This window comes from Orycteropus afer, unplaced genomic scaffold (genome assembly GCF_000298275.1).
Source record: "Orycteropus afer afer isolate SDZICR_OR568_19922 unplaced genomic scaffold, OryAfe1.0 scaffold00034, whole genome shotgun sequence".
In the NCBI taxonomy this organism is placed as follows: domain Eukaryota; kingdom Metazoa; phylum Chordata; class Mammalia; order Tubulidentata; family Orycteropodidae; genus Orycteropus; species Orycteropus afer.
The window spans coordinates 14,876,806-14,891,173 of NW_006921621.1; the positions used below are offsets into that span (position 1 = coordinate 14,876,806).

At 39.6% G+C, this 14,368-nt stretch overlaps 1 protein-coding gene across 1 annotated transcript in view; it reads left to right on the forward strand.

The window, feature by feature from the left end:
• The first annotated feature begins 1,056 nt into the window (after positions 1–1,056).
• XPO5 (exportin 5) overlaps positions 1,057–14,368 on the forward strand; it is a 59,800-nt gene continuing 46,488 nt past the window's right edge. The window contains exons 1-10 of the mRNA XM_007936307.2: positions 1,057–1,161; positions 2,474–2,595; positions 3,649–3,721; positions 4,800–4,937; positions 5,051–5,233; positions 8,721–8,747; positions 9,335–9,520; positions 11,116–11,192; positions 12,893–12,992; positions 14,241–14,324. Coding sequence (XP_007934498.1) covers positions 1,057–1,161; positions 2,474–2,595; positions 3,649–3,721; positions 4,800–4,937; positions 5,051–5,233; positions 8,721–8,747; positions 9,335–9,520; positions 11,116–11,192; positions 12,893–12,992; positions 14,241–14,324 — 1,095 coding nt within the window. The remainder of the gene's footprint in view (positions 1,162–2,473; positions 2,596–3,648; positions 3,722–4,799; positions 4,938–5,050; positions 5,234–8,720; positions 8,748–9,334; positions 9,521–11,115; positions 11,193–12,892; positions 12,993–14,240; positions 14,325–14,368) is intronic.

Consider the following 14,368-nt stretch of genomic DNA (forward strand, 5'->3'; position numbering starts at 1 on the left):
AACCTTCCTTCCGAGGAGTGGCTGGTGGGTTTGAACCGCCAGCCTTCTGGTGAGCAGTCAAGTGCCTTAGGCACTATGCTACCAGAGCTCCTAATGATACTGCCTAGGAAACCCAAGGAGGGGTCGCTATGAGTCGCTGACTTGACGGCACATAACAACAACAACAACAATCCTTGACAAATTGATAATACCACACAAACCTTCAATAACTGCCATTGTTTACCTTTAAATATCTCGATTTATCTCAATATATACAAAACTAGTTTTGTGCCTATGAGGTGATAATATATCCAGGAGAATAAGTACAAGTGAAGAGGGGGATTTAACAGCTATAGAGAAGAATAATTTTTCTAAAAGAAAAATCCACTTAGAGGACAATACCAAGGCCTTAACTATTTTTCTATTTCACGTAACTGCGGGCCGAATTTTGTTACCAGCCATTGCTATATCATAAGGCAGCAGGAAAAGTCTAAAAGCAGTGATACTGAACAATTCTAAACACTCTTACCAATGTGATAACCACTTGAAAAATTGTCAAAGGCGGAAGCAGCAGTTGATGTCCACTGGAAGGAAGATGAAAGAGTCTTAAATATCTGGTCGCCTTTCAAGATCTTTTCCCCGTGACGATAGAGAAACGGACCGAGGGTCGCGAACGATCCTCGTCCGAATAAGCACCCTCACAGGTAGCAGAGTTTCAGCCAAAGCCTCAGCGCTAAGCCACAAACCCTTTTGACATATCAGACAGCCCGCTCGCGGCGAAGAGGGCGGTTGACGAGCCTGCGCACCGCGGCTCTTCCGTCGCCCGCTCCGCCCCCGAAGGGGCAACGGTCACAAGGCTAAAGCCACTTCCGGGTACGCGTGCGCAGTGGTGGGTCGGGCGCGTGCGCAGCGCCGGCTCCTTCCAGGCTTGAGCTTCAGCTCACGCTCCTCCCCCTCGCTCCCCATCCCCCAGCCAAGCGCGGCCCGGTACCAGCTTGTGGTCCCGCCAAGGGAGCGGTCCGTGCCTCGTGGTCCCGGGACGGCCGTGTTACGCGCTAGCGGCGCGTGGCGCTAGTCATGGAGATGGATCAAGTGAACGCGCTGTGCGAGCAGCTGGTGAAAGCGGTGACGGTCATGATGGACCCCAGCTCCACCCAGCGCTACCGGCTGGAAGCCCTCAAGGTAGCCAGGGTCCTGGCGCCCCTGGGTCTGGTCTGAGACCCTCCCCCTCCTTCAGTTCCCTGGGCCTTCCTCCCCAACTCCTGGAAGGGGGCTTCCCTGAAGGCCCTCCAGCCTCTTCCTCCCCCGCCTTCTATTCGCCGCGCCAGTCCCTTCGTCCGGGACCCTCCAGTCCCTGGCTGCTTCTCAGGTCTTCGACACTTCCCACGGCCCTTTCTTCTCCCTTTTCCCACTTTTTTTCACTCCTGTCTGCAACACGAATCCTTCCGTTTCCCCCACAGCAGGCTGCACTCCAAACCCGCGACCCAGCGCCTTCCCGTGGCGCACGTGTTGATCCCGTCCCCAACACCAACCTCATCCTTCTAGGTTTTCCCTGCACTTAAACGTTTCCCTGCTGACCCACTCTTCTGACCCATCCTAACCGAGCTCCAGCCCCCCCTAGCACATCTTTACTTACATTGCTAATTCTCTCACTAACCGCCTGCTGTGTCTTGGGCATTTCTGGGCCAATCTTAAACATGCGCAAACACCCCCGTGTTTTTTAGTGTGTATTTCTCAGACTATTTTGCACAGAGATGAACTTCCACCACTTACTTTGCATTTTAACAAGGGCGCATTGGTTTCCTGAAAGTAGTTTTCTTGAGTCCCGGATGCTCTCGTCTGGCGACTGACTCCTCGTGTGCGGTTTTGGAATCCTAAGACAAATGGATATGCTAATTTAAAAAAAAAAAAAAAAAAGGCTTATTCTCCCATCAGTGAACGCTGAGAAATGACTGTTTAGGAAAAATATTTGTGCTGTACTTACCTTAAGTGATGAAACTTCATAAAATAGCGCCACTTGGAGGAAACTTTACAGTAATTGGATGTGTGCCTCAGGGTGTGATATCAGAAACAAATGAGTTCTATTATTTCGTTTTTTATTATGGGATGTTTAAAATAGACATGAAATACTACAATGACCCTGCCAATATCCATCGCCTAAATTCAGCACTGTTCTAAATACAACAGGATTTATTGAAATCTAAAAAATCCTAGAAATTTGTCATTTTACCTCTATATACTTCAGAGGTGTATCTTTTAACAAATAGTTTTTCACTCCTGTAGGATTTTTTTTTTTTTTTTTAAATTAGCACGGCCATACTATGGAAAATATAGAACCATTGAAGTGAAAGAAATGTTTATCACTTCTTTATTCATATAATAGTGATCGGGTTTGTTTGCAATTTGAAAAACATAGATTAGAATTTCTTAAGTTAAAGCTTAGTTTCCACTCTTTCTTAGCTCCCAAGAGAAACACTAACTTTTCATCTTTCAGTTTTGTGAAGAGTTTAAAGAAAAGTGCCCTATCTGTGTGCCCTGTGGCCTGAGGCTGGCTGAGAAAACACAAATTGCCATCGTTAGGCATTTTGGCCTTCAGATTCTGGAACATGTTGTCAAGTAAGGCATTTTTGGACTTTACCACTGAAGTATGTCATGAAAGCAAACTTTATTTCTTAGATAGCTCATAGAGATTTTCTTCAGGTAAATGGAAAAGAGCAGTCCTCAAGACAAAAGAAAGGATCCTCAAGAGCTTATCATAACCTCCTGGGACTTCTCATTCAGGACTTAGCCTTTCTGTTCTAAAGTTTCTTTATCTATATAAAGTGCCTGGTATATACTAAACATATAGAAAGGCATTTGACTGCTAATCAGAAGGCTGGTGGTTCAAACTCACTAGCCACTTCTCGGAAGGAAGGTTGGGCAATCTACTTCCATAGAGATGCTGCCTCGGAAACCCAAGGAGGGGTCGCTGTGAGTCAAAATTGACTCGATGGTAGTAAGTTTGGTATTACGGTTTTTTACGTCATTTAGCCAGCTTTTACTGAGCTACTATATGCCAGTAGACCACAAAGCCTTTTTAGAATTCTGCAATGTATAGGTAAATAAATTTCTGGTTAGACATTGTACTCTTAGCTTTTCTTTTCCTTTTAACATTCGAGTGTGTGCGTTCTCTGAATGGCACATCCAAAGCAAGATTATATGTAGATAACAAAATTCCTTACTCGAATCTCCTGCCCCCAGTGCATGTCCACTTATAAGAACTAGCCACAGAGTTTTGGGAATTGTGCTGTTATTACCTTGTAAACTAGCATAGTAAGATAGTTGGTGTCAAGATTATGTTTTCTGAAAAATAACTATATTCTTACAGTTGTCCCAGATGTGTATTTGCTTCCAGTCTATCAAAATCATGAGGAAAAGGGTGATTTGTGCTTAAATCTGGTGTGAATTCCAATTAATGGACTGATGCATATATAAACCTGTCCCAGGAATTTTTCTGTTATTAACATTTGGGTTAATTGTGGACTGTTTCTGTCTATTTGAAGGGTATGAAATCAAAAGTATAATTTCTTAATGAAATTGCCAGCATAATCTAACGCAGGAATGAAAGCTAGTCTCTCCTGAAGAGAAGATTTCTGATGTTCTGCTCACATTCTCCCTTTTGATGGCCAGGTTTCGGTGGAACAGCATGTCTCGATTGGAGAAGTTCTATTTGAAGAATAGTGTCATGGAGCTGATTGCAAATGTAAGGAATGGTTGGTTGGAAGACTTGTGTTTCCAAGGTAGTTTAGACAAAATGTGACTTCTTCAATGTAGCATTTGTGTAAAACTTCACTGGTTCTGCATAGGTCAAACAGCATGTTCTATATCATGTCAAATGTTTATCTTTAAGGTAAAAGGACCACCACTACAAGAAATTGTAATTCATCACATTTCTCTTAACTGGGTTTAATTTCATCCCTTATGTGTGACTTCTGTTTTTAAAATTATAAGATGGGGCAGAAAATATTAAACATTTTCAGCAAATGAATGGATTCTTAGAACTAAGATTGGAATTCTGCTGTTTGTTTCCTTTTATTCCAAACTGAAATGTATGATACTACTAATAAAAATATGCAGATGAATAATTTCTACAGTTAGAATATGATTTTATATATGTTTAAAGTCCACGGCCTTTTTTTTTTTTTCCCCAACAAAGGGTGTGAAAAATAGTCTCTACCCTCTTTCATCTCCAAAGTGTAGTGTCTTTAATAGAAAAAAAATCCTTTTAAAATTACTAATTAATTTAACTTAGCTAATACTTAGGTGTTAGTTCTGAAGAGACTTAATAAAAATCATAATTCACAAGTTACATTTACAATTTACATCTTAAAACTTCAGAATAAGAAAGATAAAGTAATAGTCTTTCTATATCTTTTAATACTAGAACTGTTGATGAAATATTTAATTGCATCTCCAACACCTCCCATTTTATCATCTCACTGTACTGTTCATTCCTTAATTCTATATTCTTCCACTGTGCCCCCTCACAAAATGAAACAATCCATATGAGAGTTTCTGCAGTTTGCCCAGAAGAACTATGGTGTCTTCCTTGCTCTGTGCAGCAGCATTTTATTAGCTGCTGCAGCCCTCACTTAAACTTTCCATGAAAAGAATGATTAGTGAGAATGCAGGACAAGTGACTCATACATGACAAACAGGTTTGTTTGTTGTGTTTAGTTTAAAATCATGTCTGCTCTTGCATTTTATATACTTTTACAGCCCAGTACTGTTCCTGGGATTCAAGTCTTGCAGATCTCGCAATATCTCTTGTTCTTTTTCAGGGAACATTAAACATTTTGGAAGAAGAAAACCATATTAAAGATGTTCTGTCTCGAATTGTAGTAGAAATGATCAAGCGAGAGTGGCCACAGCATTGGCCTGACATGCTAATAGAATTGGATACTCTTTCCAAACAAGGGGTATGAAGTACAGTTAATTCAGTATACTCTACTTGGATTTTCAGATTTTTTTATGCTGTCTTTGGGGAAGGTGTCAGTGTTTTTGTTTAACTAGTTTATTTCTATTCGTATAGGAAACACAGACAGAATTAGTGATGTTCATCCTTTTGCGACTGGCAGAGGATGTAGTGACCTTCCAGACACTTCCCCCTCAGAGAAGACGGGATATCCAGCAAACACTAACACAGAACATGGAAAGGATTTTCAGTTTTCTACTTAATACACTTCAAGAAAATTTAAACAAGTACCGGCAAGTGGTAAGGGATACCCTACCTCGAGAAAGTCCTCTATTTTCTAATATGAGTGGTTTTTCTTTGTTTTTTAAGAAGATAATCCTTCAGCAAGGAGCTGGAGTGTCTGTTTTATCAAGAGAGAAGGCCATTTTATAAGTAATAAAGAAGATAGAAGATAGGGGGAAAATGAACTAATTTTCTAACCAATGCAGTGAATTTCTTTGTTAGTAAAAGTAATTCTTTTTATAGTAAGAAAATTTAAAATAGTATAAAAATAAGGACTAATTCTTAATATTTGAAAAGCTAGGTTTCCAATAGGTAGGGTAGTTTACTTATTAAATGTGATAGTCCTGTTTTCTGTTACAGTGGACACAACTGTACCACATTTATTAATTTTGACTGCAGTGATCCCTGGTAATTTCATTCTTCTTTTGCAGAGAAGGAAAAGCAAAGTACTTTCTTTCCAACTGTTTTTGTTTTAGCAGAGGCCCTTCAGAAGAAGGCAGTCTGAAAGTTAATCTAGTATGGTGGTTCTCAACCAGGGGCAACTTTGCCTGCCTGGGGGATATTGGGCAATGTCTGGAGACATTTTGGTTGTCACAATTCAAGGGTTGCTTTGGGCATCTAGTGGGTATAGAACAGTGATGCTGCTAAACATCCTACACTGTGCAGGACAGCCCCACAAGAGAGAATTGTTGTTGTTGTGTGCCATCGAGTTGGACCTGACTCATAGCCGACCCCCTCCTTGGGTTTCCCAGGCGGTTTCACTATGGAAGTAGATTGCCCAACCTTCCTTCCGAGGAGTGGCTGGTGGGTTTGAGCCGCCAGCCTTCTGCTTAGCAATCAAGTGCCTTAGGCACTAGGCTACTAGAGCTCCCAAAATGTCAGTAGTACTGAGGTTGAGAAACAGTGATCTAGCATTCTTGTAAGTATTTCCATTTCACAAAATAGGATTAATAGGATTTGTTGTTTTCCATGCCCATGACAGCCTCACTTTATCTATTTTCAGAGAAATGTTGGGTACTTAACTGTCAGATGATGAGAAAAAGATACTATGAGCTGTTAGGTAGGAAGGAGGAAGGGGAGAACGCAAAGTGAGCACCTAATATATGCCATGTACTTATTTGACATTTTATGTTTTGCACTATTTTTATGCAAATAACGTGCACTTTTTATGGGGTTTTGTTGAGGCAAACCACATAGCCCTCACATATTTGTTTCCTTTGCGCTGTATGCATGTGTACCATGTTTACGTGGACACGTTATATGCAAAAAAATATGGTAATCATCCAAACAGTGCTAAGAAAATATTGATCCCATTTTGTTGTTGTTATGTGCTGTCGGGTTGTCTCTGACTCAGCGACCCCTCCTTGGGTTTCTGAGGTGGGATCTCTATAGAAGTAGATTGCCTGATCTTTCTTCTGAGGAGTGGCTGGTGTGTTTGAACCGACAACCTTCCGGTTAGCAGTCAAGTGCCTTAGGCACTTTGCCACCAGAGCTCCCATTTTAAGGATGAGTAAACCAAGGCTCAGCATGATTATTGAAAATTCTCTAATAAATGTTTGAGCTAGAATTCAAGCCTTATTCTTTTTATTATATGTACTCTTTCCCCAAAATATCTTACAAGCTTCTTAACAAGATGAGATCAAGAAAATTTGCATTTAAAAATGTGTATTGAGGATGAGGGGGATATTCCTTCACTTCACTGATTTAACTCCTGGGAGAAGGGGACCCACCTGTACCTTGTATTGTAAGGACCAACTTCTTGGGAGAAAGATCAGGAGCTCCAACGTCTTTTATATTCCAAGAAGAAGCAAATACATAGTGGTGGTGGATGTGTGTGTGTGTTTGGTTGGTGGTTTTTTTTTTAAATGTCTGTGTATGTTTTTTGATTGGGAAGTTTACCTTCCTTAGGAAAGAAGGGATTTCAACTCTGCAGGATAGCAACCTCTCTGAGTGTTACCTATATAAGATAAATTGAGAAATTACTGATGACTTTGTGAAAATTGATAAGATTGATAGATACTAAAGAGTTGAGTTGTAATGTTTCACATTTTGAAGATGAGTGGCCATGCATTTTATAAGAAAATCATTGCAACAGTGTAACATTAAAGATAGATAATCTTTTATTCATGACTGTAATATTTAGTGAAGCACCTTGGATTTTCAGATACTTACAGATTATGAATACTTACTTAGATCTCCTAGAAATCTAGCCTGGAGCATGAAACAAATTAGAAACATGTCCACTGTAGTCTCTTTCCTTAGCCTTGGTTTCAATTCTCTCTATCTGCTAAACCAGGCTACCTTATGCCTGGAACAGAACACACCAAGAGCTACTTTGTGTACCGTCAGCTTCTCAGTTTGCTCATTGTTCATTCTCTGCTTTGATCTCTTCACCTTCCCAATTGAAGTATGGACTGAGTGATTAACAAGATGGGAAAAATAGGCCCACTCTCCCTGTCCCATCACTATGGCTCCTGTACTGGTCCCAGGAGGCATAGAGGATCAGAATGGGAATGAAATACAGTATTAGTTGTAGGAGAAGGTAGAGGTTGGACTTGACTGTTGTCACTTGGATCCTTTTCCCTTCTTGGGCAGCATCAGTAGAGGCTAGTAGTGGGTTATACTCCTCTCTGCCCCATTCACACCTCTGCTTGATGATAAAAGCTTAATACATGCTCTTTATAAAAGATATTTTTTGAAAGTTGAAGGACTGTAAAATCTTTTATGATCCAAAAAGTGGTAAGTTTCCAGGTCCTTCAGAACTTGTTATTCCTGCTTACGTTATTTCTCCTTTAACTGCTTTCAGAAATAATTCTCAGTTTTCATTTCAGGAGTTTCTGGGGAAAATACTAATTTTATATGTTTATAAATTATAGACATCATATAACATCATTATGGAAGTTGAAACAAGGATAAAAACCAACTATAATAATACAGTGTTTACTGAGTAACCATTGTGATATATTTCGCATGCAGTATTTTTGTGTATGCTTTCTCCCATCGTTATGCCCACACATACACATACATGCTTATAAATTATATGCATATATTTGTTTCCTGCTTTTTTCCATTTACATATCATTTCAATATACTCTTGCCAGTTACAGTTTCTTTTTAATATGGAAAAGTGGTAATACTTTGTTTTAACCTGTGTTTCTTTTCATTACTAGCAATCTTGAGCCTTATTCATTGTTTCTCTACTAGTTATATTTCTTTATAAGCTGTGTGCATTGCAGCTGTCATTGTGAATCTCAGTGTTCACTGATAAATTTGTATAAGCTCTTTAAATACTAACTTTTTATCATACTGCAAAATATAACCTGTCTTCCTTTGGACAATATCAGTTAATGTTTTCTTAGTAAATTATATTCTTTTCCAAGACTAAAAATTGCATCTGTATTTGAGAACTATTCAAAGGCTTTATTTTTGGGGGGGAAGGGGAAGGAATTATTATCTAGTCTTCTGCGCATTAAAAACAGTAGATCTTACACTTGTTTTCTTTCAGAAGTCAGATACTTCTCAGGAGTCTAAGGTAAGAGCTCTCTGTGAACTTAAAAGAAGACTTCTTTGAGGATTTAAAGTACAGGGATGCATACACCTACCAAACCAAAAACCCACTGTCATCAAGTTGATTCCAAGTCACAGCAACCCTAAAGGACAGAGTAGAACTGCCCCATAGGGTTTCCAAGGCTATAAATCTTTACAGAAGCAGACTGCCTCATCTTTCTCCTATAGAGTGGCTGGTGGGATTAAGCCTCTGACCTTTCAGTTAGCAGTCAAGTGTTTAATTAACCACTGTGCCACCGGGGCTCCTTTGCCTAGTGGAAGGTAAACTCAGGCATGGTGAAAAGGAGGTAAAATGATAATATCTGGGATTTCTTCGAAGAGAAAAATGGCGGCACGTGACAGTGTGGTCTTATTGGTGGATGCTGAGAATTCTAGTGTTTGAGAAGTAATTGTGTATAAGAAGGAAATCTTTGAATCCTCTGTGACTATTACTTGGGTGCATTTTAAAAAATCGTTTTAGAATTAGAAAATAGAAGGAGCTTAGTTATAACTGTGATGTCCTTGTGTGTTAGTGAGGACTTAATGTTCAAAAATTATCTTTTTTTCATGCAGGCCCAAGCAAACTATAGAGTAGGAGTTGCAGCACTGAATACACTAGCAGGCTATATTGACTGGGTGTCCATGAGTCATATTACTGCTGAAAACTGTAAACTCCTGGAGATGCTGTGTCTGCTTCTGAATGAACAGGAGCTTCAGTTGGGAGCAGCTGAGTGTCTTCTCATTGCAGTCAGCAGAAAAGTAAGTTAACCACTTCAAGCTGAAATGGTGTGTGGGGGGTGTATATAGTAAGTCCCTGGGTTACAAACATATGACTTATGGACAACTCATACTTGTCCTTTAATGTTTTGTAAATTTGGCCTTTCTTTGAAATTATTAGACTGACCCTTGTCGTTGTGTGCCGTTGAGTCGGACCCAACTCATAGCGATCCCCTCCTTGGGTTTCCGAGGCAGTATCACTATGAAAGTAGATTGCCCAACCCTCCTTCCGAGGAGTGGCTGGTGGGTTTGAACAGCCAGCCTTCTGGTTAGCAGTCAAGTGCCTTAGGCACTATACTACCAGGACTCTCAGGCTAACCCTTATTCAATAAATTCTTCATCACAATCACCTTTACTTGGTGCATGTGTAGCTTTTAAATTATTGGAAAGGCTTCAAGCCTTTTCTTGCACTAAAGTAAAACTAAATAAGAACTGTATGCACTTGTGACTGACCTACAAACTCAACTTAAACACACTTAAGAACAAATTTTGTTTGTAACCTGGGGCCTGCCTGTATTTTAAATTGCATATGTTGGTGTAAAGACATTAAAGTGTTTAAAGATTTAATGGTTTTTGTTTTTTGTTTACTTGAGGCCCACTTACTACCTGTCTCCAACCCTCTTTGGATAACAGTTTGCCAATATTCTAGGGATACACTGTAGAATATACAGAGATTTGTGAAGCTAATTGGGTTTTTTTTAATTGTGATTTGGGTGAAGATTACAGACCAAATTCACTTTCCATATAGCAGTTCACATACACTTTGTCTTATGACATTGACCACAATTTACCACAATGCAACAGCTCCCCTCCCACTTCCTTCTGATAATTACCTCTTCCCTGTGTCCATCCCTCCATGCCCTCCTCTCTCCCGGTACATAAGCAGCCCTTCTTTATCCCATGATTATTCTCTCTAAGGAATGTATCTACCTCAGATAAATGTTCAACTTACATGCCTGTCTTTTGCTTGGCTGGAAGCCACAGGCATGGGTTCAATTCCAGACCTGAAGGGCAGCTAGGGGCCATAGTCTCAGTGGTTCCATAAGACTCTATCGGACCAGCAAACCTGGTGCCCGCCCCCCCACTTTTTTTTTCTCCAAATGATTTTGAGTTTTGTCCACATTGTTCTCCCTCTTGCTAATTGGTTCCTGAAACAGCTTTGATCTTGGCACTTCATGATTAAAAAAAAGAGAGAAAAATGATGTCAGAGTTTAAAACTAACATTGTGTTATGTCAAAGAATCTTAAATAGTTGCTGCATTAGCTTTACATCTATTTTGGCAAACAAATGTATCCATGACTTATTTTCTTGTGGGAACGTTTCCTGTGGATAATAACTTCCTTGGATATACTTTATTTTGCTGTCATGTTAGCATTATTGCCTAACATATTTTAAAGTATACATCTTATCCAAATTTGATTTTAAAGAGTTTGCTTTCCTCTAGTGTTCAGTCAGCCCTTGGGTATACGAGAAATTAGAAGTCAGTCTATTTGATTATATAAGTATAGAAGATGGTGGTACTTCGAGTCTTATAATAATATAATTTATGTGACTGTGTTTCCTAAAACTGGGTCTAGGGCAAGCTGGAAGACCGGAAGCCCTTGATGGTCTTATTTGGAGATGTTGCCATGCATTACATACTCTCTGCTGCACAGTAAGTATCTTTACTTTTCTGTGTGTTTTTCCAAACTCTGTGTCATTTTTATATCTTACACGAATGTATCCGAAGTTCCTACGTAAATGCTGGCAGTCCTTCTACAATTGACTGTTTCTTTGTTTGTCTGAGATAAGGTAATCAAACAGTCTTAAAGAAACTGTTCAACCTTTTTGAAGCCCTTATGCTAGAAATAAGTTGTGGCCATTGACTTAGCAACCACTCATTTTCACAGTTCTCTCCAAATAACTCATCTCCTTGATTTTGTTTAATGCTTCTATTGATCCCTGGACCTCTTGGTAGCCTTAGTGACGAGGCCAGAGACTGGTCTGATCTGTTGGACCAGAGTCTATCCCAAGGCCTGCCTTGTGTGCAGAACTTGAGATGCTCTCCCTGTCAAAGTAATCAATGCCTGAAGTGCTAGAATTCTTGGACGCAACAGGAACAAACTGAGAAATGTGGGCATAAAAACTGTAAACACATTCTATGTCCTTCAGTAATGGCTTCCACTTATTTTCTCCCACTTGTTCTGGAAAATGTTAAAGCATTTCGTGGTATGCACTTGTTACCAGAGCGTGTAGTAGAATTGTGTGTTGTGATTAGTTGAACCTACTGCAACACCCTTTTTGATACCCTTCCCTGAATTTTTTGTCCCAAAGACGAAAGAAAAGGTATGAACATTAACATCTTAAAATCTCTTTCTTCATTTGAAGATAGCATTTATGATGACTTTCTTTCCTTTGGACACTGCAGCTCTGTTTTTAAGGGGTCCTGGTAACTAAATGCATTTTGGGTAACTGCTTTTGAGGCCCAGCTCTTAGTTCCATAGAGAACATGACATTTACACTAAGGTGCCCCATCTCCATTTGTGCTGCAGGGTAGCACACCACACTCATAGGTAAGTAGAGGCATGATTCAGACCCAGGCAGTTAGACTCTAGAATCTGTTCTGAAGACTGTAACTTCACACTACCCTTCAGCATCACTAGAGACTGGTACTTGTTTAACCCAAGACCCATGCTTTTTATGTTATACTTTGTGCTTCCAAAGGCAGCTGTCATTCACACTAATCATTGTTAATCTGTTAGTGTGACTAGTTTTATGTCATTTTAGGTCAGGCTTTGCCACCAAATAAGTTTAAAATTTTTTTCTTACTTAGCAGAGCTATTTGGAATCTAAAATAGCAGATAGAAGTTCACAGACCTGAACTAAGTGGCTTAAAAAAATGAGACACAAAGTCATGTTTTTGTTATACCCCTTTTTATTTTGCTGGTGGTATAAAGAATGGTTACATCCTCCCCCAGGAATTTCTCTTTAAGACTTTTCTGGGTACCAACTGATACCTTTTTGTACAACTGTACAAATAAGCGTGTTGTTGTTGTTGTTGTTGTATGCATTGTTTTATACTGTCGTGTTCAAAGCATATATTATCATCACAAGTTCCCCAAATTGCTGTGTTAACGCCCAGAGCTAGGATGTCTCTAAAGGGGTAAGATAGCATTGAACCATACTTCTCATCAATCTTTTAGTGTTTGGTGGTTGTTTCTTGGTTGGTTGGTTGGTTGGTTTTTGTGGGGGGTTTTATGTTAAATATCAACTGAAATGTGAATGTTGATGCATAGACCACGTATAGCATATTCGATGAGAATTCCATTGCTTCTCTTGATATATGTCTAATCACACTGTTATCTCATCTTACAGAACTGCTGATGGAGGAGGTTTGGTAGAAAAACACTATGTCTTCTTGAAGAGACTCTGTCAGGTGTTGTGTGCTCTGGGAAATCAGCTATGTGCATTGTTGGTGAGCACTTACTTTCTGGAGAACTTCAGGGCCATTTGCAGTTAGAAAGTCGTATTTACATAAAGGAATAGCTTGTTGTTGTTGTTGTTATGTGCCGTCGAGTCGGCCCCAACTCATAGCGACCCCTCCTTGGGTTTCTGAGGCAGTATCACTACGGAAGTAGGATTGCCCAACCTTCCTTCCGAGGAGTGGCCCGTGGGTTTGAACCGCCAGCCTTCTGGTTAGCAGTCAAGTGCTTTAGCCACTATGCTACCAGAGCTCCTAGCAGATACTACTAATTTTAGCTCAATGGGGTATTATCCTATAGATTATATCATATGATTCTGTAGGTTAAATTATTTTAATATAATAGGATTTCAATGATGGAAGCTTCTTTTAACAAGTCAATTATTAATATCAACAGAGAACATCCACTTCCATTATTTCACAAAGTCATTGTTGGAATTCTTGTGACTTTTCTTATTTCCAGAACGTAAGTCCGCTGAGTGCCTCACTCTTTTAAATCCTATATAACCTTGAAGCATATGGATTGTGAATAAAGAACTCTTTTCCCAATTATTACTGGATAATAAAAGAAAACATTATTCATATTGACCTGGAAAAATATTTAATACTCCATCTTAAAAGTCAGAAGATAAGGCATTGGAACAAATATTTGAACTTGATAGTATGCCTTTATAGTTAGAAAAGATGGGGTTTCAGATTAAGACATGAATCATTGAGTGGTATTCAATGGAGTGGGTCACAGAAATGTGAATAGACCAGGTCTAAAGAGCTAATGTGCATTTTTTTCCTCTGTAATTTCCAAAATGAGTATTCTTCTTCAATTTATTATTTGACCACAGAATGTGTTTTAATGATGATGATTGAGGAGGAAAAGTGGCCATCCTGTTTTTAGCCTTAGAAATGATGCCTGCCTTGGGCCAAAGAGAGGTATGTTGTTGTTGTTGTGTGCTGTTGAGTTGGCCCCGACTCACAGTGACCCCTCCTTGGGTTGCTGAGGCAGTATCACTAGGGAAATAGATTGCCCCATCTTCTTTCCGAGGAGTGGCTGGTGGGTTTGAACCACTAGCTTTCTGGTTAGCAGTCAAGTGCCTTAGGCTCTATGCTACCAGAGCTCCTAAAGAGAGGTATAAAGTCCTTTTAAAACTGAAGATTTTTAGGTTTAAGTTATCGGCATTTACTTTTTTCCTACTTTCCTCCATCCCACATAAGCATCATTAATGTAGAGATCTTTCTTTCCTATAGGGTGTAGATTCTGATGTAGAAACGCCAGCGAACTTTGGAAAATACCTGGAGTCTTTTCTTGCTTTTACAATCCACCCAAGTCAGGTAAGCTTTATGCAAATAACTTCTCAGAAATTTAGATGAACCAA